Source organism: Dendrobium catenatum, unplaced genomic scaffold (assembly GCF_001605985.2).
Source record: "Dendrobium catenatum unplaced genomic scaffold, ASM160598v2 fragScaff_scaffold_409, whole genome shotgun sequence".
Taxonomy (NCBI): Eukaryota; Viridiplantae; Streptophyta; class Magnoliopsida; order Asparagales; family Orchidaceae; genus Dendrobium; species Dendrobium catenatum.
In genome coordinates, this window is record NW_021318871.1 from 92,218 (window position 1) to 117,755 (window position 25,538).

General features: G+C 38.8%; 1 protein-coding gene across 5 annotated transcripts in view; it reads right to left on the reverse strand.

Annotated features, from left to right (window-relative positions):
* The window catches only part of LOC110108708, a 67,315-nt gene that overhangs the window by 36,042 nt on the left and 5,735 nt on the right, over nucleotides 1–25,538 (reverse strand). For 4 of the 5 annotated variants that reach the window (XM_028694150.1, XM_020839469.2, XM_028694149.1 and 1 more), the window contains exons 2-9: nucleotides 20,447–21,361; nucleotides 7,466–7,595; nucleotides 6,901–7,355; nucleotides 6,674–6,754; nucleotides 6,482–6,580; nucleotides 6,170–6,328; nucleotides 5,975–6,061; nucleotides 5,737–5,808 (exon numbers count right to left, since the gene is read on the reverse strand). In XM_028694150.1, the coding sequence (XP_028549983.1) occupies nucleotides 5,737–5,808; nucleotides 5,975–6,061; nucleotides 6,170–6,328; nucleotides 6,482–6,580; nucleotides 6,674–6,754; nucleotides 6,901–7,355; nucleotides 7,466–7,595; nucleotides 20,447–21,262 (1,899 nt within the window). In that variant the 5' untranslated portion in view covers nucleotides 21,263–21,361. The remainder of the gene's footprint in view (nucleotides 1–5,736; nucleotides 5,809–5,974; nucleotides 6,062–6,169; nucleotides 6,329–6,481; nucleotides 6,581–6,673; nucleotides 6,755–6,900; nucleotides 7,356–7,465; nucleotides 7,596–20,446; nucleotides 21,362–25,538) is intronic. The other variant, XM_020839481.2, reaches the window with a different exon arrangement.

Sequence of the window (25,538 nt, forward strand, 5' to 3'; positions counted from 1 at the left end):
AAGCGGGACCCCGCTCTCCTCTCGCCGTAGTTTCCCTTCTAAACGGGGAGACGCCGGAAAGGCCTGCCGAAATTTCCGAAGTGACACGTAATGCTTTATTCTGGATCTCATCTTGACCAATACGGAACAGTTCGAGACCCTGACTTGATCGCAACCGTCGTAATACATGCCAACAAAGAACGCCCCGTCTTTGAACACGATCTATCATAGCCGGGATGCTGGTTTTCACTAAGTCATCTGCCTTGAACAAGAATAAATGACTTAACTGCACTTTAATTGATTCACAATTAAAAAAGATTGAACTAAGAATCCCACCTGAGATTGGTGAAAGGTGGTTTCAATGCAAAGACAAGTACATCTCCTACGAATACTACTAGGAGGTCGTAGCAGATACAACTGACCTCCAGCAAATAAATACTTGTGGATAACAACAGTGTGTATGTCGTATGCACAATAAACCACTGTGGACACAAGTACATATCCTACGATAGTTCCTACAAACGCCTGTTGATTGAGATGGCGATGCGGGAGACCAATGATGTAGGACCCACTTCTACAAGCAAGTGCAACCCAACGACAACCACCTGAGATTGGTGAAAGGTGGTTTCAATGCAAAAGTAAGGGTTCTCCTACAAATACTCTCAGGAGCTCGTAGCTGATACGACAATCCCCACCAAGTCAATGCACTATAGAAATGAACAGTTGTAAGGTGTACGACTCCTACTCATATATAACAACCAAAGATCTGCAATACATACAATCTTTCTACGAATACGGATGTATGTATAACATGTCATTTATGGGTAGATGTGAAAAGACTTCAGTAAATGCAGTATCCTGAAGTCAATTTCAGTCTGTGAATGAATACATATACCTGCCCACTTGTAACAGTGACGGATATACTATAAGGGATCAAATACCACAATAAAATGCATGAAAACTACGAAAGATTCAATCTCTCACGAGCTTCTGCTGGAGCCCCACTACGAATATCACATACAGTCTACAAACAAATGCCAAAGAACTAAAACAAGTGCAAGCTCCTACGATCCAAGGCAGGAGATTAGTTAGTGCACTATGACCCGCCAACAAAATCAACAAATAGTGCACGACAGTCTACCTGTACGAAGCAGCGAACAAGTCTATTCAGAAGCTGCTACGCCACGCCACCGGATCTGCAGCATTCGTACAAGCAGACAGAAGGCGTCTATTCCAAGAGTGCCCCTGCACGTGCACTATAAATTGTATACACATAGGTACACTAAAAGGGGTAAATGTAATCAAACACTCGCATGGGCCCCGGCGAGCGTGTTATTGGTACACACGTGACGTCTAGGGATGCTGCGCGGGTTGACAAGTGAATTCTTGTTCGGACCCGATCCTCCTATACGGGTCAATAGGAGTCGACAAGGTTCGAACTCTCAAACAAATATACGATTGCTACGACCGATATATTTGTTTTAATACATTCATATCAGGCCTCCAAAGCCTTTAATCAAAAGAATTCACTTACAAGGGCAAAAAGCCTACGAAACCCGATCCTCTGTCGACAGCCCGATAGAGTCGACAAGGTTCAATCCATAAAGTGAAAATGACCCCAAACACCCCGATGATGGCCGTGTTGAATGCAGATCTCAACCGGAGGGGTTCCCAAATATTTTCAATTGTCTCCCAAAAGTCCATTCCAAATATCTTCCAAGCTCCACCCAAAATCCCAGAAAATATCAAAAATCCCAAAAATATTTAAAATTGAAATAAATCCATCAACGCAGTTAAAGCAAAATCCATTCGCCCTCCGCAACAGTTTGTCGAGGCGGATAAATTCGAATAAACTCTAGCTCACAAAGAGCCAAATGCCTAGTCGAAAATATCACTAGGATCCATTCTCAAACAATCTCTTGCCAGTAAGGACGTGGTACGTGTCCTCTAACCGGCAGTTTCGCCTCCAAATGGCACTGCAGGTAAACGGTTATGACCCGGGGCCCTCTGAACCGAGTGGTTTTTGCCGCCAAATGGCACCACGAAATACCTGTTATTGCCAGACACAATACACTCCTTAATGATATCAAATTCTTGAGATATGAATCAATAGGATATGATCGATAGGGCACAAAGCCCTCTGTTAGCTAAGGTGGATTCAAATTTGTCCCCTTAGACAAACATTCAACCCCGGTCTAAGAGGTCCCTTTGGACGAAGCAACCCATGGCTGCCGACAAGGATCCTTCTGTCAGGTTGGGTCGACTACCTCCTCTGACTAAGTAGACCAGGGACCACGATGGCCGGGGACGACGGAACCATGGGATCTTGATCGGGTCCATCATCCATTCCCCCACCATCCGCTTTAAGTGCAAGATGGTGCAATTTCTATTTAAATATCAAATCTTCCATCTCAAATTCCAAATCCAAAAATTCAATTCTTCAATTTCCAAATCCAAATCTATTGCTGCTACTATATGCCAGATAATACGTATTCTCTACGTATCTGATTGACGACTAGCCTTAATCGAAAGTTCTCTCTTGTTATCGGGAGGGGTAATTAACTATAGGGGCTTGCGCCTATAGGAAACCAGAACTCAGATCATAAAGTCCTCACAAAATGAGGGCGAAATCTCTGGGTAGTGTCTTATCTACAAACCCATCTGCCTTCCAAAATTTACCTCGGAACTTAATTCGTTAAAACTCCCTCGCCGAATAAGAAAAGCGAGTGGAGACCGAGGCCGAATTTTCGGAGCCCACAGGCTAGAAGAAAGAAGAAGGTGAATTAGAGAAGAAGAAAAGAAGTGTAGGGAAATAAAGATAAAAACCAGGAGCCCGGACGCTTCTTGTGGCTGACAGGTGATATGTTGCCCTTCACCAAGGGACTTCAAACCAAGAACCCGGACACATCTTGCGGCTGGTGGATACTATGCTTTCCTCATATAGGGATCTCATCAAAGTTCTTCCCAAAGAACAATAGTGCAAAAATTTTTTTTATTAATAATCCATCATACCAATACAATAGCAAGGGCCTCTATATATCTGCCTCAAAATAAAAGAGACTCAAAAAAGACAAACATGCCCCTAGGGCTTACAAAGGACAACTCCCTTGAGAAAGGGTAAAAATGAAAAATGCATAAATAAAACAAAAAAAAATACAATTAGTAAATTAAGATAAAGTGGGATGATCTCGGTCGTTGATCTTCGTCTCTTCCTCAAATAAGTGTTCACCGTTGGATGTCCGCATTAGAAAAGGATAGGGAAGGGAAGAAAATTCCTATGATTGTGAACAACACCATGCTTAGTCCGGTAGACAAAACAGGTCCATCCCTATCTTTGATAACAATGTCAAAAAGCCATAGTGGCAGGTCATGCCTTAATTTAGACACACAAGAAAAGTTGTTCACTCTAAAGATCCAAGCAAAGAGGTGATTTGTGACATCATTGATAGTGGTAGCAAGAAGAATCTCATTTCTACCACTCTAGTGTAAAAGTTGGGTTTAGGAAGTAAACCTCACCCATGTCCTTATTTTTGAGGTTGAATTCTAAAGTGGTTCAAGATGAGAACTGATCACCAAAATCTATTGAAGTTTGCAATCATCAAGAAGATGTGTAAGAAGATGCCACCTAGCATCTATCAGATTATTGTTGGTGATTCATACCCACATGATAATTATGCATTGTTGAATTACCATTTTTGCTAATGTCAGTTGACTAAGGATGAAAAGGAGTACTTGCCAGAAGGATTATGGTGTACCAACAATGAATTTTGTGATGGCAAGACAAGAAAGTAAATATATAAATGCTAACACGATATTTACTTTGAATAATCATGCATGCCACTTGGGAAAAGAAGAGTCTTTATCTATATATACATTGAGCATTGCTGGAGATGTATACCTGCAACATTTGTTAGAGAAGTATGCACCTCTCTTCTAGGAGGTGCAAGGGTTACCACTAGAATGACCTATAGAAATTGCTCAAGGATTTCCAAAGGGTGTCTACAAAATTCATGCATTAGTAGAGAAGCAAATGCAAAATACCTAACAAAATTATAAAGAAAGGCATGCTCGTTACCATGTTGAGGCCAACTTCCAAGTAAGAGATCTTGTTTAGTTACATTTAAGCAAAGATCACCTCAAACAAGAAATAAAGAAGATTAAGTCAATTAATGTGGGCTGTTTAAAATTCTCACGAAGTTTGGGGACAATACTTGTTATATAAAACTATATTCAAATATGGAAATATATTTGGTGGTAAGTGCGGAAATATAAAGACTTTGACCCTTCTGTGCTTGATGGCGCATCAAAAGAAGTATTATCCACCATGCATGGATGATCTACTGTTGGAGCAGGAAGTACTTCTAGAATTAGGTATCTTTTTAGAGCAAAAGATTGCCACATTCAGATATGGGTCTAAGGAGACATCACATTTGCAAGAAAGGCCAGTAACTAATCAAAGCCAAATGGTTTACACCAATAAAGCTAGGCATGCAACTTTCCATTTTCTAGAGCATTAATTTCATAAGAGAGAAAGCTGTCTAAATGGGATAGCCATGATTAGGAAATCAAATCTAGTAAGCGATCCATCAGATTTCCTATGATTCTGATTTTGGCATCAAATTGTGAAAAAAATCAAAGAGATTTTTTTTTTAATATTTAAAGGTTCAATTTCACCCCAAAAAAAATTCAATGTTGATGATTATCAGAACGAACCATTAAGATTGAATAGGAAGTTTTCAGAAGTTTGAGGATGCAAATGGATAACTTACAGGACACCATACAAGGAATTTAAAGGCACCAATAGCTAGACCGTTGGATCAAGTTTCATATTATAACAGAGATAAGTATGAATACAAAGTTTTTTGGATGGGTTTTGTATTTGAATTTAAATTCAAATTAGAATAATTCCTACAGTAATTATCTTCTCTTTTGAACCTATATAAATTTGTTATTATAGCTTGGGTTTCTTTCTTTGTGGAGTTTGTTTAGGTGTGAATGAGAACTATTTCCATTTAATTGCCTATAAATATGATTAAAATCCTGAAGAAAAAGCAATCTGAAAAATCAGAAATTTCCCCAAAGCAACTAATTTTTTCTTCTCCTCTGCATTCTCTCCCTGTTGTAAATATTGCGGTTCAACCCTTCACTGCCGCTCAGTTTTCTCCAGGTACTATAGCAATAGTCAAAGACCATATTTTCCCTGTACCAATATGGGAGCTTGGGGACTTGCCCCTGTTTTCTGCATGCACTGTCACTGTCCTCCCAAAGCTGGCCAACTGCTTTGCTGCTACCTTTTGACTGCCACATTCCTGCTGATCTACCTGTTTTGTCACTTCAATTTGCTGCTGCTTCTCTGTTTTGCAACAGATGCTGCTCTGGTTAACTGAGGGCTGCTGTATCACTGCCGTTATAAATTGCTGATTGCTGAAAATAAGCCAATTGAGTGAAGAGAACAGCAATAGAAGAGTCCAAACACAACAAGAAATAAGCAAAAAGTCTTCAGATTAAGAGAATAGCCTAGTTGTTATATTATATCATACTAACTGAATACATTTACAGCCATTTATTAGATTTATGGGCACTGTATCCTCACACATCCATACCGCTTCATAGTTGGAATGAAACTAAAAATATTCAAAATATACATGGCACTAGATGTTTCCTTGAGAAATAAAACAACGAATCCAACAAAATAAAATTGATAAAGAATGGAAAGTGAAGCTTTATGTCTGAAAACAGGGAAACTTAAGCACCAACCTGGCAAATGACCCATTGGGTTGCATTATATATCCTACTTTCTGCACAAATATAAGCACGTGGGGCTTCAACCTAAATTTTATTGACCAGATACGCAATAGAATTATGTCAGTAAAAGGTATAACTTGGAAAAAAATAAAAGCTAAATAATGATGCCCTAGTTTTAGTGAAATTAAAAAAATGATATAGGTGAATTCATGCAAACACCAACCTAAATTATGTATGGCATAATACTAACCTTCTGCAGCAATCCAAAAAGAAATGGAACATTTGACTGTTCAAGCCAGCCATCACCGTCTTTAGCCTGATGGAAATCTTTGCAATCCTGCAATGAAATTCACAATAATAATATACCTGACTATATCATTATATCCACGGTATTACTCCTTTTTAGAAAAAATAACCCTTAAAAAGTGAATTAAAAAACAAGGACCTGACACCATCTTGCTTGAGATTTTGATCTTTCTATAGGATTCCATATATGGAAGGTACCACACTTCTTGCAGAAGATTCTTCTTGATTCTCCATAAGAACCTCTATCTTCAGCATCAATATGAGTGGATTCAAAACTCAAGATACCATGCCTCTCATCCTAGTACATTGAAGTGTATCAGATTTTAGGAAATAAGAACATGTGACCTAAATAGTAAGCTTAGGTGTGAATTCTGGAAGTTTAGCATTGTAACAGCTAAGAGAATAAATTATTAGATCATTGATGCAGTAAGAGCAAGGAGAAGAAAAACACCTTATGGGATGAAGTCTGAAAACTTCTAATGTAATTCAAAAGCTCCTCCCTTCTCAAGTCATCATCATAGTTCTTCCTCTTAATGGAATCTAGCAGAACCTACACATCAAAAAGATGCTCATGCCAAATAGTTAAGTGTTGAATAAAATGAAAATAGAACCCCAAAAAAAATCGCAACTGAAGTAAGCTTACTTCATATGCATTTTGAAGTTTTTTAAAGGCTTCTACAGCTTTCTCATTGCCCCTGTTCTTGTCAGGATGGACTAGCATTGCCTGGAAATGCCATTTTACTGTTTATTATCTTCAATGATGAAATTAAGAAATGATGCTTTTAACTAATTATTTCAGTATATTGGCACAATAAGTGGCAAATAAAACAACATTAGCAACGACAATGACAATTAGTAAAAAGGATTTACCCTCTTCTTGTACTCTTTCTTGAGCACAGAAACATCAACATTTTCAAACCGGTTGAAGCCCAATGCTGTATAGTGATCACAACTATTCAACAGCCGAGCTACTTCATCTTCAGATGTTAACTCTGTTTCTCTACCGCTGGTTGAAGGAATCTCGTGGCTAAAATCAGCTGATCCCCTACATGAAGTATAAAAGACATTATCTACAGCAGAACAATATGAATGAAAGCAAAAATCTGCTCTAGCATTTTGCCTTGTATCTTGTTGTTGTGGAAAGTCATACCTATTTTCATTTGCATTATTCTTTAGGACGTGAATTAGAACATCACTAGATATAAAAGATAGATTAAGGCCAAGAAGCAAGCCAAGCCAGCCCATATAACTTCTTGCGCAGTGCAGAGAATACAGCATAGTCACAAAAAGTGCAATTCGTTCATGATGCAAGCCAAATGAGGCACCTACATGTTTATTTCTCAAGGTATTAAAAATGATTGTCTAACTGTTTAGCATCAGGCATGCCAAAGCATCATCCAGACAAAAATTCTAAAAAAGGAAAACAGAAGTGAACCTCCCATTAAAGTGACAAGGCTTGTCGTCCAAAAGCTGCCATAGAACCACAAAACCACAGTTGCAGAAATGGCAAGCACCAAAATTGCAGGAGCAATGCCAATGAAAATCAACAGCATAACGGCAATGACCTGAAAGAGGAAGAGAAAAGCTAACTTTATAACTTAAAGAAGCAAAAGATTCTGCTAACTGAGAATTAATAAATCAATTACAATTTCAAACAAGGAGTTATAAATAACATTATAGATTCAAGCTGGGAAGTTGGGTGCAACAACCCTTCCTGAGGTAAGAAATTGTTGAACCCTCAAGATATGTTACTAAGAGAGACAAACTAAAATAATTATAATTGAGTTAAACCTAAAATTAGCATTTGTGGTAAACTAAAATAATTATAATTGCAACAACCCTTCCTGAGGTAGCATTTGACAAAGGGGTTTGTGGTGGACGTTGGCCCAAGCAGCTGTGGTCCCTTGGTTTATATGTCCTTAAGCACATCTTTTATTATACCAACTATTTCGTTGCATGTGAGGTGATCGCTAGTTGGTTTTTCTGAGGGCAACAATTTTTATTTTTAATTTAGTTTTCGTTTGTTTGGAGCTTTGTTTGATGTTGGTTTTCTAAATTTTGAATCGAGAAAAGTTTTACTAGCCCTTGTGTTCTCCCTTTTGGCTTTTTTTCCATCTAGTTGTCTGCATCATCAATCTATCTTCCTTTTCAACCCGTGTAAGAAAGAAAATCTCATTTAGAGGTGGGATTTCTCTGCTTAAAATTTAAACATGAACTTGGCCAGAGTCAATAATGAGTCAAGTAAGAAACCCAAACCGTCTTTCCACTTCTACAAATTGTTTGAGAATTACTATATCATCAGAGTACATTTTGAGACCTTGGTGATAATCCAGCTCAAAACAATTAACTTTAATGCAATATCCAAAAGTTACATTGCTTCATGGCTGAAGGGAATATCCTTTACCTTTTGAATACATTTCTTTCATAGAGTGCTGAACTTCTTTTGCGGTAGACAGATACAAGTATGACCCATTAAATTCATGCATCATATTATTCCACAACTATAACCCAATCATGCAATCAGCTTTATCATAGAATACACACTTTGGGTGTTGCATTTCCAAATGAGGATGCACAAAATGATGAATTTTTCCCTTCCTTTTTAGAAAGAGCTTAACAATTTGGGATCACTCCAAATAGTTTCTCCCATTAAAGCAATATGAAGCCTATAGCCCCTAAAGTTCTTCTTTACTCTAATTTTCAACATTACAGAAGGTCAACTCCATGAAAGAGAAGTTAAATAAACCGGACATAATGAAGACAAGGAAAAATCTATTCAACAAGGAATTTGAAAAAGATAACAAAGGCTGAGAAAAGGAAACACTAATCAAGCTCTGATATTATATAAAAATTTGAAAAAAAATATAAAATATGTTTTAAAAAACTACTTCAATTTTTTATTACTAGACATTTACAAAATGGTGTATCTCGATGTATTCTTTTGGCTTATGACATTCTTCTTGTTTATAAGACTAGAGAGGCACTTGATGAAAAACTTGAATTATGGAGGTCAACCTTAGAGTCTAAAGGTTTTTGTCTTAGTAGATCCAAAATCAGATACAAGGAGTACAATTTTAGTAATAATAGATTAGTGGAAGGATTGTCACATTGGGTTAGGGGTGTCAATTTTGTGTCACTGGTCGTGTTCGGGTCGAACCCGGAACTGACCTGGCACTGTTCGGGTCAACCCGAACGACCCGTTTTTACAAATGGGTCGATTTTCTGGACCCGAACCAAACCCGCTTCGGGTTCGGGACAACACGACACGAATTTTTTAATCTTTGGCTGAAGCGCGCGAGAAAATCAGGAAGCTACTTCCATTTTCGGCGAGGCGGCAGTGGCAGCAGTGCGGCAGCAGCGACAGCGGCGCGACAGCGGCGCGGCAGCGGCAGCGACAGTGACTCGACGAGAACTCGCGGTGCATCAACGACTCGACACGAACCGGCTGTGCGGTAGCAGCGGCGACGACGGCGCAGCAGCAACACCGGCGGAGGTGCTGCAGCGGCAGCAGCGATGACAGCCTCGAAGGAGGCGAACTGGCAACTCGACAACTGACAGACTGAGCGATTGCGACTCGACGCGTCGGATCATTTCGCGGGCAGGGCGGGCACGCCGGGCAACAGAAACGGGCAGAATCATTTCCGGGTCAACCAGAATCCGACCCGTAACTCAAATCGTGCAAGATTTTCGAACCCGAATCCGACCCATTTGCTAACTGGGTCGACCCGAACCCGAATTTTTCCGGGTCAGGTTCAGGTCGTGTCAAAAAATGACACCCTTACATTGGGTGAACAAATCATTAAAAAGCGGAGACATTTAAGATATAATAGGGTCTATTGTTCAAAGTGATGGTCAAATAGATTGGTGTTTTATTAGTAGAAATCAACTTATATAGATGAAGTGGAGAAATGCATCGGGTTTATTGTGTGATAGAAAAATAGCCCTCAAACTTAAGAGAAAATTTTATAAAATGGTAAATGGTGGTGAGACCTGTAATGCTTTGTGACATTAAATGATAAATGATTGTTTAGTAGAGTCGATCTACCTCTCGAATCGTAGATCATATGTACCTTATCTTTATCTTCATTTATCTTCATTTATCTTCATTTATAATCTAATAAAAAGTGTTCTGGAGTGTTATTCTTTATCGTTTACTTGCTACCAATTTCTATTTTGCTAAAATTGAATATTCAGTCAAGGTTTTCTTCAAGTTCTGCATCTACTTCATATCAAATACCAAGATTGAGACTTGGTTCCTAAGACATGGCCAAGGTAACTTTATCAGTGCATTATGATGACCATAGCGAAATATATGATCAACAAGCCATAACCTACATCCAATCCCATAAATAGAATAGAAACTAGCATCTCCTATGCTAACATAATGTAATTTATATTATCAAGTATGATGACGGCAAGTATCATAGTAGTAGTAATGATAAGGTGCATGTTGTATTTCAGATACATTTCATTGTTTATAGTGACTACGGACACAAATAAAGGGGCAAAAAAAAAAAAAAAAGCTATTTGGGTTCCTGATAGGACTTGACCAAGAAAATAGTAATTTTTTCACTAAAACAGCACCCAAAAAAAGGAAACACTAATTTCAACACCCTTAAATCAAAGAAAATAGAAAATACAATGCAACCGTACAAGAAAACCCTTAAAAACAGAGAAAAACAATACTAAAACTCAATATCGGAAAGAAAGATAGCTTTAATCTACTCTTCAAGTGGTAGATCAGTTTTCCCACACAAGAATTTTCTTGAAATGTATTCTGGACAACAATAGTCCCCCCCCCCCTTCTCCAAACTGCTCTCTAAAAAAAATCCTCCCACTCTATATCTTGTCTCGATTTTGCACTATAGACTTTGGTAAGCCATGTAGACAAACCACTTCTCTTGTGAATGCCTCTATGACGGATATTGTCGTATAGTGGTGGCGTAGTAAAATGTGCATTCTTGCTCAATCGATCTACCACCACAAGAATGACTATGAACATTGATGATTTGGGTAGCCCCTCCATAAAATCCATAGTGACCTCCCATACTTTTCCTAGCATTGCCAAAGGTCATAGGAGTCCCTCGGGAGCCATTGTCAAGTACTTGTGTCTTTGACGCAATCACAACTTTTCACCATTTCTTCCACATTCTTTTGCATACCGGTTCAGTGGAATTCAGCGACCAAATTCCTGTATATTTCCTGCATCCCCGAGTGCCCTCCAATTGAACTGCCATGGAACGCTCGCAACAGCTGAGGGATGGACGATGATGAAGAGGAAGCACCAATTGTCCCTGATATAGTAACTTCAACCAAACTAAGGCATATCCAGAGTGGCTATCATTATCCTTTAATAAGTCATATCTAATATTGCCCAACCCTTCATTCTGCTCATTGTTATTCCTCAAGGCTTCCTAGTCCATGATCATCAAAACTGATAGAGTTGAAATCTATGGAGTCTCCAAGCATCATGATAAGGCTTCTACTGCCTTGTTCTCTAGTCCAGGTCGGTACTATATCCCAAAGTCATACCCTAGTAGCTTGGAGAGTCATCACTGATGCTCCTCTATCACTATCATTTGCTCTAGTAGAAACTTCAAGCTCCTCTAATCAGTTCTGACTATGAATTATCCCAACAAGTACGTACGCCACTTTTGTATGGCTAATACGATCTCCATCAGCTCCCTCTCATAAAATGATTTGAGCTTGCGCTGGCGGTCAGTACCTGACTGAAGTATGCAACTAGCCTTTAATTTGTCATGAGTATTGTTCCAAGACCATAGCTCAAGGCATTTTCCTCCACTATGAACATATGTCTAAAATCTAGGAATGCTAGCACCAGAGCTATAGTCATGGTTTTTTTTTTAACTTCTCGAAGGCTCTGATTACTGCTTCCCCCGACTAAAAGTTATCCTTCAATTTTTTTGTTAGTGGTCTGGCTATCGAGTTATACACCTTTACAAACTTTCAGTAATATCCTATGAGGCCTAAAAAATTAAACACCTAAGTTCCTTCAACATCTTGGGTACAGGCCACCTCAGCATGGCCTCAATCTTGCTTTGATTAGCAGTCACCATGGTTTAAAAATGCGCAACAAGTGGCGCACCTCAGCGCAATTATGACATTTTATGCGCCAAGGCAAATGCCTTCAGGTAGAAAAGTGAGGCATATGCCTCTAATGAATAGAGGCACGCCTTGCCTCACTTCGATGAGGCATTCGCCTCTTTTAAAAAATATTATTAAAAAACTAAACTAAACTTGGTACTTCGGATTCGACTTTGCATGTGTTTGAACGCCATGCGTTCGACTTCGCTAGTAAGTGCGTTCAATTTCAACCATCAACATCAATTATGTTTGTGACTTCTCTTGGAGTTCGACAGCCTTCCTTCGCCTGGTGTTCAACAACCTTCATCTTCTCTGTATTTCTCCTCTTCAACTTCGCCTAAGCACCGCATATTAGGTTTAGGAATTTGTTATTAAAGCTTTATTACCGTCATCGATAACACATCTTCATATTGTTCAAAAATATTTAGGGAAGAAGAAAATAACTGATATAGAGGAAGAAGAAGCTGATTGGGAGGCATTGAACTCCATGAGAGATGAGGAAGGGGAGAGAGCTGTTCATCATAACAATGAATCAAATGAAGACCCCCTTTGAATTACATGTTAATGAACAAGATATAGTGATTTGGAAAAGATAGAATTTTGACTTGAACTATATTTTTTGTTGTCTTATTATTGTAATGATTGTATTTACTTTAATTTCAAAAAACTTATTACTTGACACTTCATATATTGTGTTTTCTTATGTTATATATATATATATATATATATATATATATATATATATATATGATAATTTATTTCTTATGTCAACTTTTAATATATTATTAGATTTGTCATTAATATACAAAAAATTTATCATTTTGACATTATGCAATTTTTAGATTTTGAGGCTTACGCCTCAAAACGCCTTAAGCTTACACCTCACTTCACGAAAGAAAAACGCCTCAATTTCCAATTATGCAATTTTAAACATTGGCTATCACCCCTTCTTAAGACACGACGTGTCCCAAGTACTCCACTCTAGATTATGCAAAGGAGCATTTTTTTCAAGTTGGTAAATAGTTGGCGTTCCCTCAAAGTTGCCAAAACAACCTTTAGATGGTCCAAATGCTCCTGTGTTTGCTATAAATCATAATACCATCAAAAAATACCAATACAAACTTTTATAGGTATGGCTAGAAAATTAATTCATGAGAGACTGTAATATAGTTGGAGCATTGGTGAGGCCGAAAGGCATCACTAGGAACTCGTAATATCCCTCATGTATCTGAAAAGCAGTCTTGTGCACATCTTCTGCTCTCATCCTGATCTAATGCTAGCCCAACTTCAAATCAATCTTAGTAAAGATCACCGCTCCATATAACTCGTCTAATAGCTCATCTATCACAAGAATAGGAAACTTATCCAAAATGGTCTCCTTATTCAGGGCTTGATAGTCCACACAAAATCTCTAGTTCCCATCCTTCTTTTTCACCAACATTATCGGCCTTGAGAACAGACTCACACTCGACCAAATGATCCCTATCTCCAACATCTCTCAAATTAGCTTCTCTATCTCATTCTTCTGAATCTGAGGGTATATATAAGGTAGTTGTAGCTCCCTCCCTCATGGTAATAGCATTCTCCTGCTCCCTTAAGGGTGGGGGCTTGAAATATATCTCTGAACTGGTGTAATAGTGGTTGGATTAACAATGGTACTTCTACCTCGCCCTCTTGAATTCCTTCCATGCTCTGAAGCTCCACTAACTATCCCCCTCTCATGCCTTATATAGCTTTCACCATGGTCTTAAGAGATATCATGATCTTGGATAAACTAGAATCACCCTTAATGATCATTTTCCTCCCTTCCACTTGGATTTCCAATGTTAAGGCACTCAAATTTATCCTAGTTTCCCCTAAAGTCTGCAACCATCTCATACCCAATATCACATCAATGCTTCCTAACTCCAAACAACAATAACAACAAGCCTTAATCCCACAATGTGGGGTCGACTACATAAATCTTTTTTCTCCATTGTGCCCTGTTAAGAGTCAAAATCTCATTTAAATCTAAAAAAGAAAGGTCATGTCTAATATTTTCTAACCAAGTTTTTTTTTAAGTCTACGTCTATCTTTCTTGATATAAGCCAAATCTAATACATCTATTTTTCAAACCATGTCATCGGAAGGCCATCGTTTTATGAAAGAAAATCCTCCCTTACCTATACCCCTTGTAGTGTTAGGAGCAGTCCCCTCAAAATGCCTCTAATCCTTTTCATATTTCTTGTTCTCATCATCACCTCATAACATCTCATGCCTGCTAACATTAGACCTAACTCATCCACCACCAAATGAGAAATGAAATTGTGGGTAGTCCCACTATCTATCAACACTACCACTGTCATTCCCTTTATATTCCACCTTACCTTCATGGTGGTTTAGAGTTAGCACCACCACTGAGTTCAGTGAAACCTCAACAACAACCAGGTGTAGATGCTCCTCTTCCTCCACCATCTCCTCTCCTTCACCCTCCCCGTTAGCTTCATTGTTATCACAAACGGTGAGAACCTGAAGGGTCTGGTCCTTACACCAATGCCCTGGGTAAAATTCTCATCACATCTGAAGCACAACCCCTTTGTCTGCGCTCCTGTAACTCTATTTCAGTCAAACACTTAGGTGGTTCTTGCTGGGCTGGTCCAGATGGCACTTTTGGTGAAAAGTGGCCGTCGTTCGGTATGGCCGACAATTCTGACTTCCCTTCTCAAAAGACCTCTTATCTTTCACCACTTGAGTTACCACCATGGTATCCCCTAGCCCTCTCGATCTCAGCACCCTTACAACAGCCCTAATATTTGGTCTTAGCCCCTTCACGAAGTTTTCCTCTAATACCATTTCTGACAGTTTTCCCACACGACTAGAAAAAAACTCGAACTTCTCCAATACACCATTATAGTTCCTTCCTGAACAAGAGCGAAGAACTTCTCATAGAAGTCACTTTCCCAACTGGTTTGAAAATGTTCTATTAAATAATCATTAACCCCCACAATCCCCCCCCCCTGATTTGATTGGAACCCTTGTGTCCCTCCATTGATACTACACTAGAGCTTTTCCTTCCAAAATTTAGAGCGGCTGTCGTGAACCTCTCTTCATTTGTTAGCCCGTTCACTGCAAAATATCTCTCCACCATGTATATCCACCAATGTGCATCACTCCCTCCGAACACCGACACCTTTGACTTCCACACCCTCACGTCTCCCCAATTCCCTCTTCCTTCTCTAGCTCCCCCCCCCCAAATTAATGGTTATGATAATCTCTTCCATGTCCGCTCTCATATGTGTCCCTTTCATCAACTTCAACCCTCCTGTATTCTTCATCCCCATACCTCCACATGCTATAACCTCTGCCTATTCCTCTCCAAGGCGATGGTTCAAAAGATTGCCTCGTTTCCTCTTCTCCCAAGATCTCTACATCGTGATCATCTTTCTGGTTGCAGAAATTTGCATTTCCTCCTATCAGTGTTCTTGCCTCTGATATTGTCGGTTGGATGTGAAGATCCAACACCTTCATCATCCCTTCTAGGTTGGAAAAATTTTCTTCCATTGATGAAATTTTGGCCTCAAACACCGATTTAATTTAGCCAACATCTCTTTCAAGATGCTCTTCCAAAGCATCAGCTTTCTTCACCGCCATAGGTACCAAATCGTGCTCTAATACCAATTTTATAGGACTTGAACCAAAAAATGGTAGATTTTTTACTAAAACAATACCCAAAGATGGGAAAAACTAATTTCAATACCGTTAAATAAAAAAAATAACAAATACAATGCACCCATAGAAGAAAACAGTAAGACCTTAAAAACAAAGAACAATAGCACTACAACTCAATATCGAAAAGAAAGCTAACTTTAATCTACTCTTCGAGAGGTAGATCAGTTGTCCCACACAATAATCTCCTTGAAGCCTGCTCTAGACAGCAATAGTTGTTGCCCACCCCCCATAAGCCCCCCTTTTATAGCATTACTCCCTCCTAAGTTTTCCCCTTCTTTGGTAGGTAATTAATATTGATTTATGCCCCACATTTGGCTTCCCCATGCTGTCGCACACTTGGTGGTTCCCCATGCTGCTACCCTTTTCTTTCTTATGCCCCACATTTGGCTTCCCCATGATGCCGACCACTTGGTTGTACCTATGCTACCCCACTTTACATGCTCCGCCTCCCCAAGCACCCCAGTGGGCCCCTGATATGTCTTGGTATAAACAACAGTCAACGAACCAATACAAATTTGGTAAACAGCCGATTTTTCTTGATAAGAAAAGAAATACAAACAAACAAGATACAATAATCCACTTTCAAGAGGAGGAACGTCTCTCCCAAACCCTAGACGCCACTATGATTTCTCATAAATATAGTAGACAACAAACACATAAAATACTGCATACAAAAATATAACCCTAACCATAAGGTAAATCAACTACGTAAAACAAACAATAAAGAACAAATACCAAACAACCCTCCTCCAATTCCCTTCCAAATCTTCCCTATTTTCTTAATTACTTTTCCCCCAAACCTATCATTTTCAATTAGTAAACATTTCCTAATTAATCCCCTCCAAATCAGCCCCCTAATCTTTCATCTTTAATTAAAAAATATTTATTAATTAATCTCCTCCAAACCAACCCCAAAAACGGCCCCAAATATATTATCTTCAATTAGAAAACATCTAATTAATCTCCATTTATTGAGAACCTTCCTAAAAAGCTCCCTCTTAGTTAGGAAACTTCATAATTCCCTCCCAATCAAATCGAACGATCCATCAATACTCTCCTTCCAAAGTGTCATCTTGTCCTCAAGGTGGAACAAAGGAAACTGTTACTGAAGCACTGGACTGAAAAATGCACTATCACTGGGTCGAATGATCCTTTCCTCCAGAACCTCCCTGATCAATCTCTCGATCTCATCTGTCTGGAGTTGGAGAGAAAAATATGGATGAACACTGATATGTGAGACTCCTTCCTTCAAATTGATAGCATGCTCGTATTCTCGCGAAGGAGGAAACCTGTGCACTGGATGGAACACCTCTCGAGACTGTTGTAGGAGTGATTGAACCATGTCTAGTGCTTCTATCTTCTCCTCATCTTCTTCTCCTTGCAAACTTTGTAGCTTCGCCAAAAATCTCATTCCTTCACCCTTTCCCCTTATTGAAGTGACTCCAATGGTAGCAACTCCTATTCTTCCCCAAAAATTTTCACCTCCCAATCCTCTCTTATCGTCCCTATATTAGGGTTTCCCCCACATCCTTGTCCGGTCAACAGTGCCCTTACCTCCAATGTTGTCGGTTGAGTGTGAAGTTCCAATAGTTTATTCATTGTGTCCTCTAGGTTAGAATGTCATCCTTCCATCGCCGACAAGCGCTCATTTAATGATCACACATCTATTCACAGCTGCCCTACTTCCCCCTCCAACTTTTCTTCCAACGTCTCAACTCTTTTCCCGGCCATCGGTCTCAAAAAATTGCTATGATACCAATTTAATATGCATTGGTATAAAAAAAATAGTCAATGAACCAATACAAATTCAGTAAACAGGAAATTTTTGTTGAGTAGAAAAGATATATGAAAAAATAAGAAATAATGGTCCTTTATTAAGTTGAGGACTGTCTCTCCCAAACCTTAGATGCTGCTAGTATTCGTCACAAAAATACTAGACAGCCAACACTCATAAAATTTTTTGTAAACAAAAATATAACCCTAACCCTTGGGTAAATCAACTACTTAAAACAACAATAAATAATAAATATCCAAACAACCCTCCTCAATTCTCTTAGAAATCTGCTCTATTTTCTTAATTATTCCCCCCCCCCACAAATGTACCCTCAAATTATCCCCCAAATATGCTCTTTTCAATTAGGAAATATTTCCTAATTAATTGTCTTCAAATCAGCCCCTAAATCTATCATCTTCAATTATAAAATATTTCATAATTTATCTCCTCCAAATCAACACCCAAATCCGCTCCCAAATCTGCCATCTTCAATTAGAAAACATCTTCTAATAAATCTCCTTTTGATTGAGAACCTTCCTAAAAAGCTGCATCTTGATTATGAAACATCCTAATTTCCTCTCAATCAAATCGGCTGATCCATCAATAAATTTGATATGCCTTGGAAACAAAATATAGCAAACAATAAATAGGAAAATTACAATAAAACCACAACGGTGGCAGATTTTCAATTAAGACTTCAATAATAAACAAGATATATGTGACCTACAATTCGAGAAATAGATCGACTCTCCCAATCAACCTAGGTGCTAGGAAGCCCTCAAAGAAAATAACTACAACAAAACAAAAATTCAGTCATAGCATGATCCTAAAACTATAGACAACTCCCTCTTAAATAGCCCTAGAACACAATAATATAAATAGAACCTTTCTAAACAATTTAATAATTTAGAAAACCTTCCTAAACAATTAAACATAATTTAAAAAATCTTCTTAAATAATTAAAAATGATTTAGGAGAAATATTTCAAATAATTAAATAGCTTCTCCTTGATTTCTCCTCACATAATGAATAATAGCTTCCCTGTGTCCCATAAGGTTCCCCCCTGACGTATCAATACTCCGCTCTCAAAGAGCCACCTTATCGTCAAGGTGGAACATAGGAAACTGTTGCTAAAGAATATTTTCCACTTGCAAAAGAAAATAGGCTAGTAGTAGTAATCTTAGAATGCATTTCCTTGTTAGATTCACGTGAAAAAGCTGTAGCATTTTTGCTGCTTAAAATTCTATCAACAGTTTGTTTATGTGAAACAATACATACATTTTTATTTTCATTTCTTTTTTGTGAAAAATCTCTTAAAACTCTTGTCAGCATAATAGTTACTAACTTGGTTTTGAGTTCTGTATTAACAAAATCTCCATCGGTAGAAGAATGTTCCATTATTATAGAAGAATAAAAAGAATAAAAAGATTTGATAACTTTATTTTGTTTTGCACTCAGCTTATCCATCAAAACTTTATGTGAACTTGAAGAATAAAAAGAATCAATTGGTACATAATTTTTAGTTTTATTTGAAGTCTCTATATTATCCTGGCTTATGAAGTCATGATGCTTGCATTTTTCAATGCCATTTTTATTTTCTTTTGGGATATTTGCAGGTGAATCAAGTTCCGCTAATACACTTTTACCATCAACATCCAAGGATACTTCAGTTGAATCTTTCCTTACACCAGGACTAAAAATCTTTATCATTTCATCCCCATCAATCTTGTATGGTACAACTCTCTGATCTTCTCTCAGTATATCATTTTCGTGATTTCCCCTTGTTTCCGACAGAGACATCTTAGCTTGATTCTTTAACATATGTTTCATCATCTCCATGAGATTTCCTAACCTTCCTTGAATCGCTGAAAGACGCTCATTCAATGATCTCATATCCGTTCACAGCTAACCTACTTCCCCCTTCAACCTTTCTTCCAACGCCTCAACTCTTTTCTTGGTCATCGGTCCTAAGAAATTACTCTGATACAAATTTGATACGCCTTGGAACCAGAAATAGCAAACAACAAATAGGAAAACTGTAGTAAAAACAAAGCGGTTGCTGATTCTTGTATTAATACTTCAATAAGAAACAACAAGCTACATGTGATCTATAATAATTCAAGAAGTAGATCGACTCTACCAATCAACCTAGATGCTGCGAGTAAGCCCTCAAAGAAAAGAACTACAAAATCAAAATTTAGTCATAGCATGATCCTAAAACCTTAGACATCTCCCGCTTAGATAGCCCTAAAACAGAATAACATAAATAGTACCTTTATAAATAATTTAAATATAATTTAAGAAACATTTTTAAATAATTAAACATAATTTAGGAAACCTTCTTAAATAATTAAAAATGTTTTAGGAAACATTTTTAAATAAATAAACATCTTCACCTTGATTCCTTCTCCTCACATAATGAATAATAACTTCCCTGTGTCCCATAAAGTGAGCCCCCCTGACATATCAGCCCCACTAGCTTAACAGTTTCCCACAAAAACTGTAGACCTTGAGCTTTACATCAACATCATACAGCCAAGTTGTTATGCTTTATGGGCATATCATACAATATTATCTACAGTCTTCAAGGATCATATGGAAATATGTCATTCACAAGAATAATAGAAGGCGTAATAGAAATAATTTGCGTACTTTTATAAAAATAAATGCAATTATATTTAAATTATATAACAAAAGAACAACAAAACCAAAAAATAAACTGATCCGTTTTAGCATCAAATAATATAACAAATCAATCCACAGGTAGTCTCCAAAATAATAGTGAGAGGAAACAAAAGGAGAAACATATAGAGAAACAAGAATACTCACCACCATGATAAGCAATTTTATGAATCCAACCATACCAACGATTGAAAGTAAACTGCACCAGAGAACTGTAAATAATGATGCCGTACCCAAATGCAACAATGAGGTAAGGCCCCTGATACTGTAGTCCAACCAAATCGCAGAAAGGAAAAGTATCAATTTGCCTAAATGCAAAATCCATGTACAAATCACGGGATAGACAAACTTTATTCTCGCAATACCAAAATCGTATATGCTATGCATATAGCTGATGAAAGGGGAGACCCGAGGTTTTTGATGCTCAATCCATCCACTAGCAAGTTTAAGAACATATGAAGCTGATCTAAAACTCCAACCACTAATAGCATCCAGAGATCCAACGAAATCCAAAGCGCTTCTTACTGAAGAACTACCAAATATGTTTTTGCTAAGATAGGAATTATGATCGAGCATCAGTTCATTAGTTTCAGTCAACTTGGATGCATCAGATAACAAGTCGTGTTCTGCAATGTCTACTACTTCAATAGACACACCTGCTCGTGCTGAACTCTGGGTCCTAATACCTGACTTCTCCCTTAGATGAACATCAGAAATTCTTTGCTTGCAACTCCTAACAGTCCCAGTACTCTCAGTATTTATTGCTTGCTCGGGAAAAGGATTGCTTGATCTGGATGGGAAGTCGCCATTTGAGTGGTCACAAGAAGTAAAATTCTGGTCACTTTTTCCTTTCTTTTCCTTGCTCTCAACGAAAGAAGGATCCAATGATCTTGGAATTACATTTTGGAGTTTGTTTGTCTTGCGATCGAAACCATTTCTTGGTTGGTTTCCTTTTCGAGCCATCTTATATTAATATTTCTATCACAGATTGCAACCCACAACACAGCTTATCAATAAGAGAAATCAAAATAATTGAAATGTATTTTCCATGGTAAGAAGCACCTGTGTGGAAAGATGACAAATCAGTGTGCAAGAAAAACATAAGCATAAAACTGAAATACAACCACTTAAAAAAAAAGGCTGAGAAGCTGAAGAACATGTGGGCTAAGTAAAAAAATAATTAAAAAAATTTTAAGTTTGTTTGTCTTGCGATCAAGAAGATTTCTCGGTTGGCTTCCTTTTCGAGTCATCTTATATTAATATTTCTATCACAAATTGCTGCACACAAATCAGCTTATCAATAAGAGAAATCAATATAATTGAAATGAATTTTCCATGGTAAACAACACCTGTGTAGCAAGATGACAAATTAGTGTGCAAGAACAGCATAAGCACAAAACTGAAAGAAAAAAACACATAAAAAAAAGGCAGAGAACCTGAAAAGTTGTGTGAATGAAACAAACTAAGCACATAAGTTTACTAAAACCATACAGACCAAATCAAATATAACAAAGATTGAAGAACCAAGCAAGTTATGTGTACGGTCTGAAGCCACTCTAGCAATATGTCTCACCACAGCCACATGGATTTTTTGTAAAACAATGGAGTTTAACAATCACCTGTCCAACCTTTCCAAAATTCTACCACCACCCATTTTGTTATTGCACCAAGTAATTCTAGGCCCCACAAACCTCACTTCATGAAAGTCGTTGTTATTCATCAAACCAATCATCTCCTTAGGACATTGAAAAAAGGCAAATCTCTTTCCCCCTCTTTTATCTTCTTGAGAAAAGATACAGTTAAAGTCCCTCCAATCACCGAAGGGACCTCTCTATAAGAAAAAGACAGAAGATAATCCGACAAACTCCTCTTATTGACATCCTTGCTATCATATATCGTAGAAACCATCCACTTTCCCTTATTAAACACATTGAGATCACCAATTACACATTGGACAGAAGTCTCTAACGTCGAAAAGGAAGCCAAATCTGATCTCCAAATGATCATAATTCCTCCTGACAAGCCATCCCAAGGAACAAGGAAGTAGTCCCACTCTAACCCCATCATATTATTGAACACCACTCTATCAATAACAGAAACTTTGGTCTCCACAACACCCACAATAATAACATTGAATTCCTTAACGAATTCTTTTAAATAAAGAGAGGCTTCTCTCTTCTTAACCCCTCTACAATTCCAAAAAGCAAAGAAACTCATTGATCAACCAAGGGGGATAAGCCCCCACCCTTCCCTTTATTAACACCTACAGAATTCCTGATGCGAGGAAGAATTTTAACCGCCCCAAGAGATTTAAGCTCTGTAGCAAGCTTAACTTTTGTCACCTTCGAAGTCCAACCAGCCTCCTTCCCAGTATTAGCACATCAACTACATTACTATGCACATCTTTAACACCAATACCCAAAACACAATCAACTTTACCCAAAGACACGTCACCCTCTATTCCATTCTTTGAGATGCATCTTGAATTCTAATAGACCGGTCCACATGGGACCAGCTCACGTTAAATGGGGCGGAACTCTTCCGCCCCTGGATGCGCCGAACGCGACCACAAGCCGCAGGAGCCGGTTTTGGAAGGATTTGGAAGGAATTTTGGGAGGGAAACTGAATGTAGGGATTGTTTAGGGAATTCCTTTTGATTTGTATGCATTAAATAGTTTGTTTTCCTAGGGTTAGGGCATCTTGAATTTGGCTGAAATTTGAGATCTCTTAGATTTAGATTTTCTTTGGGCTCTAGCAGCATCTAGAGATTTGGGAGAGATCCATCCACCTCTCGAATTGAGGATGAAGTGTATCTTACTATTTTTCGTGTTCCTTTCACCAAATAATACAAATTATCTACTATTTTTGTGATTTTGTGCGGATTTTTGTGAAGAATTCTCGTTGTTTTCCAAAGATTGATAGAAAATACTTGAGATCTACAAGTGTTTCCTATCAAATTAGTATCAGAGCAAGTCGTGGAACCGATGGAGGGCTGATTTCGGCAAATTTCAGCGGTGATTAATTGCCCGGATGGAAGGGGAATTGTCGTTTTTGAAGTTCCAAATCCATAATTTGTGATTTTACAAACTCCAGATTGTGATGGCGGCCAAAAAGGTGGATGCTCTGGAAGAAAGGCTTGAAGCAGAGATGAATCAAATCAAAATGACGATGAAGGAAAGGATTTCCTCCATGGAAGGACAAGTCGCCAATCTCCGAGACATGATGAAGAAGATGTTATAAATTCAAAATCAAACGACGGCTTCTATGGCAAGAGGGGAAGGAAAAAGTATGAATTCGAAAATTCATAGGGAGGAAGATGAGGTGGAAATCATGGAAGGAGAAAGAAGAAGGCCCCATCTGGAGCCTGTCCAGAGGGAAGAAAGAGGGGGTGGATATGGGGAACGTCAGGAGGGATACTATGGTAGTCGAGGTGCTGATTTTGAAGACAGAAGGAGGGATTTGGAAGGGGGTTTGGGCTATGGCAGGGCAAGGGAAAACCAGGAGATGTGGGGTAGGCCGAATATGTGGGAGAGGGGAAGCTATGGAGGAATAAGGGGGAATGATGGAGATCAGAAGGTGAGGAAGTTGAAGATGCGTATCTTCGAGGGGGAAGATGCGTATGGGTGAATCTATAATGTGGAAAGGTACTTTGCCGTTAATGGGCTAACGGAGGAGGAGAAACTGACAACAGCAGGCCTCTGTTTGGAGGGGAAGGCACTGTCATGGTACCAGTGGAGAGATCAGAGGAAACCTATCAAGAACTAGAGGGAATTCAAGGACTGCATAATAGAACATTTCTAAACTAACCGGGGAGGAGATTTCTTTGAGCAGTTCTTTGCTCTGGCACAGGAGGGATCAGTAGCAGACTACCGAGAGCAGTTTGAGCACCTAGCCAGTAGGGTGGAGCGATTATCAGATACGGTATTGGAGGGGAACTTCATGAAGGGGTTGAAGGAAGAGATCTGAGCAGCAGTGAAGGTTTTGATGCCTCGTGACTTAGGGGAGGCCATGAAGTTGGCCCAGCTGATGGAAAATCAAAAGAATCTAGAGAATGGAGCTAAGAGTAATAGCTCATGAGGCTCTTACAGGATGACAACCATTCTTTTAGCACCCAAGGGGCTTACATCAAGCAACATTAATGAGACCACCAAGAAGAAGCCAGTAGGAGGGAGTGGGGAAAATTTCAAGAGGATAGAGAATGAGATGCAGGAGAGGAAGGCAAAGGGGTTGTGTTTCAGGTGCGAGGAGAAGTATACGCTAAGACATCGGTGCAAGGACCGAACTCTTCAGGTTCTCACTGTCTGTAATGACGAGGAAACTGAGGAGGGAGGTGAGGGGGAGTTAAAGTAAGAGAGGAGAAGTTGCATTTGGAACTAGCCGAGGTTTCGCTGAATTAAGTAATAGGGTTCACCTCGAATCATACGATGAAGGTGAAGGGGGAGATAGCATGCATGGAGATGGTTGTTTTGATTGACAGTGGGGCTACCCATAATTTCATTTTAACTTAGGTGATCAACCAACTGGGAGTGAAATTGGTGGACACCGGTTGTTATGGGGTAATGATGGGTACAGGGAAGGTGGAGAACAGCTAAGAAATCTGTAAAGGAGTTGTGTTGACCATCCAGGGGATTCAAGTAAAGGACTTTCTCCCACTAAAGTTAGGAAGCGCTGATGTCATCATGGGGATGAAGTGGTTGCAAACCTTAGGGGAAACCAAGGACAATTGGGGAGCACTCACGATGGAATTAAAGGTGGATGAGAGAATGGTGGTTATAAGGGGAGATGCAGGGCTATCAAAAGCTATGACATCACTTGAGACCATGGTTAGGGACATACAAAAGGAGGGGGAAGATTATCTGGTGGGACTACACAGGTTGGATGAGATCAGATTGGAGGGAGGGATGAGATGTTTCTCTTTCCGTGCAGTCCTTGGTTCAGCAATACAGTGAGATTTTTCAGTCACCTCCGCAAGAACACGAGAATATTTCCACCTTGAGGACAAGGTGGATCTTTGGGAGGGGAGTATTGATAGACCGGTCCAGCCGGTCCACACGGTACCAGCTCACGTTAAATGGGGCGGAACTCTTCCGCCCCCTGGATGCGCCGAACGCAATCGCAAGCCACAGAAACCAATTTTGGAAGGATTTGGAAGAAATTTTGGGAGGGAAATTGAATGTAGGGATTGTTTAGGGAATTTCTTTTGATTTATGCAATAAATAGTTTGTTTTCCTAGGGTTAG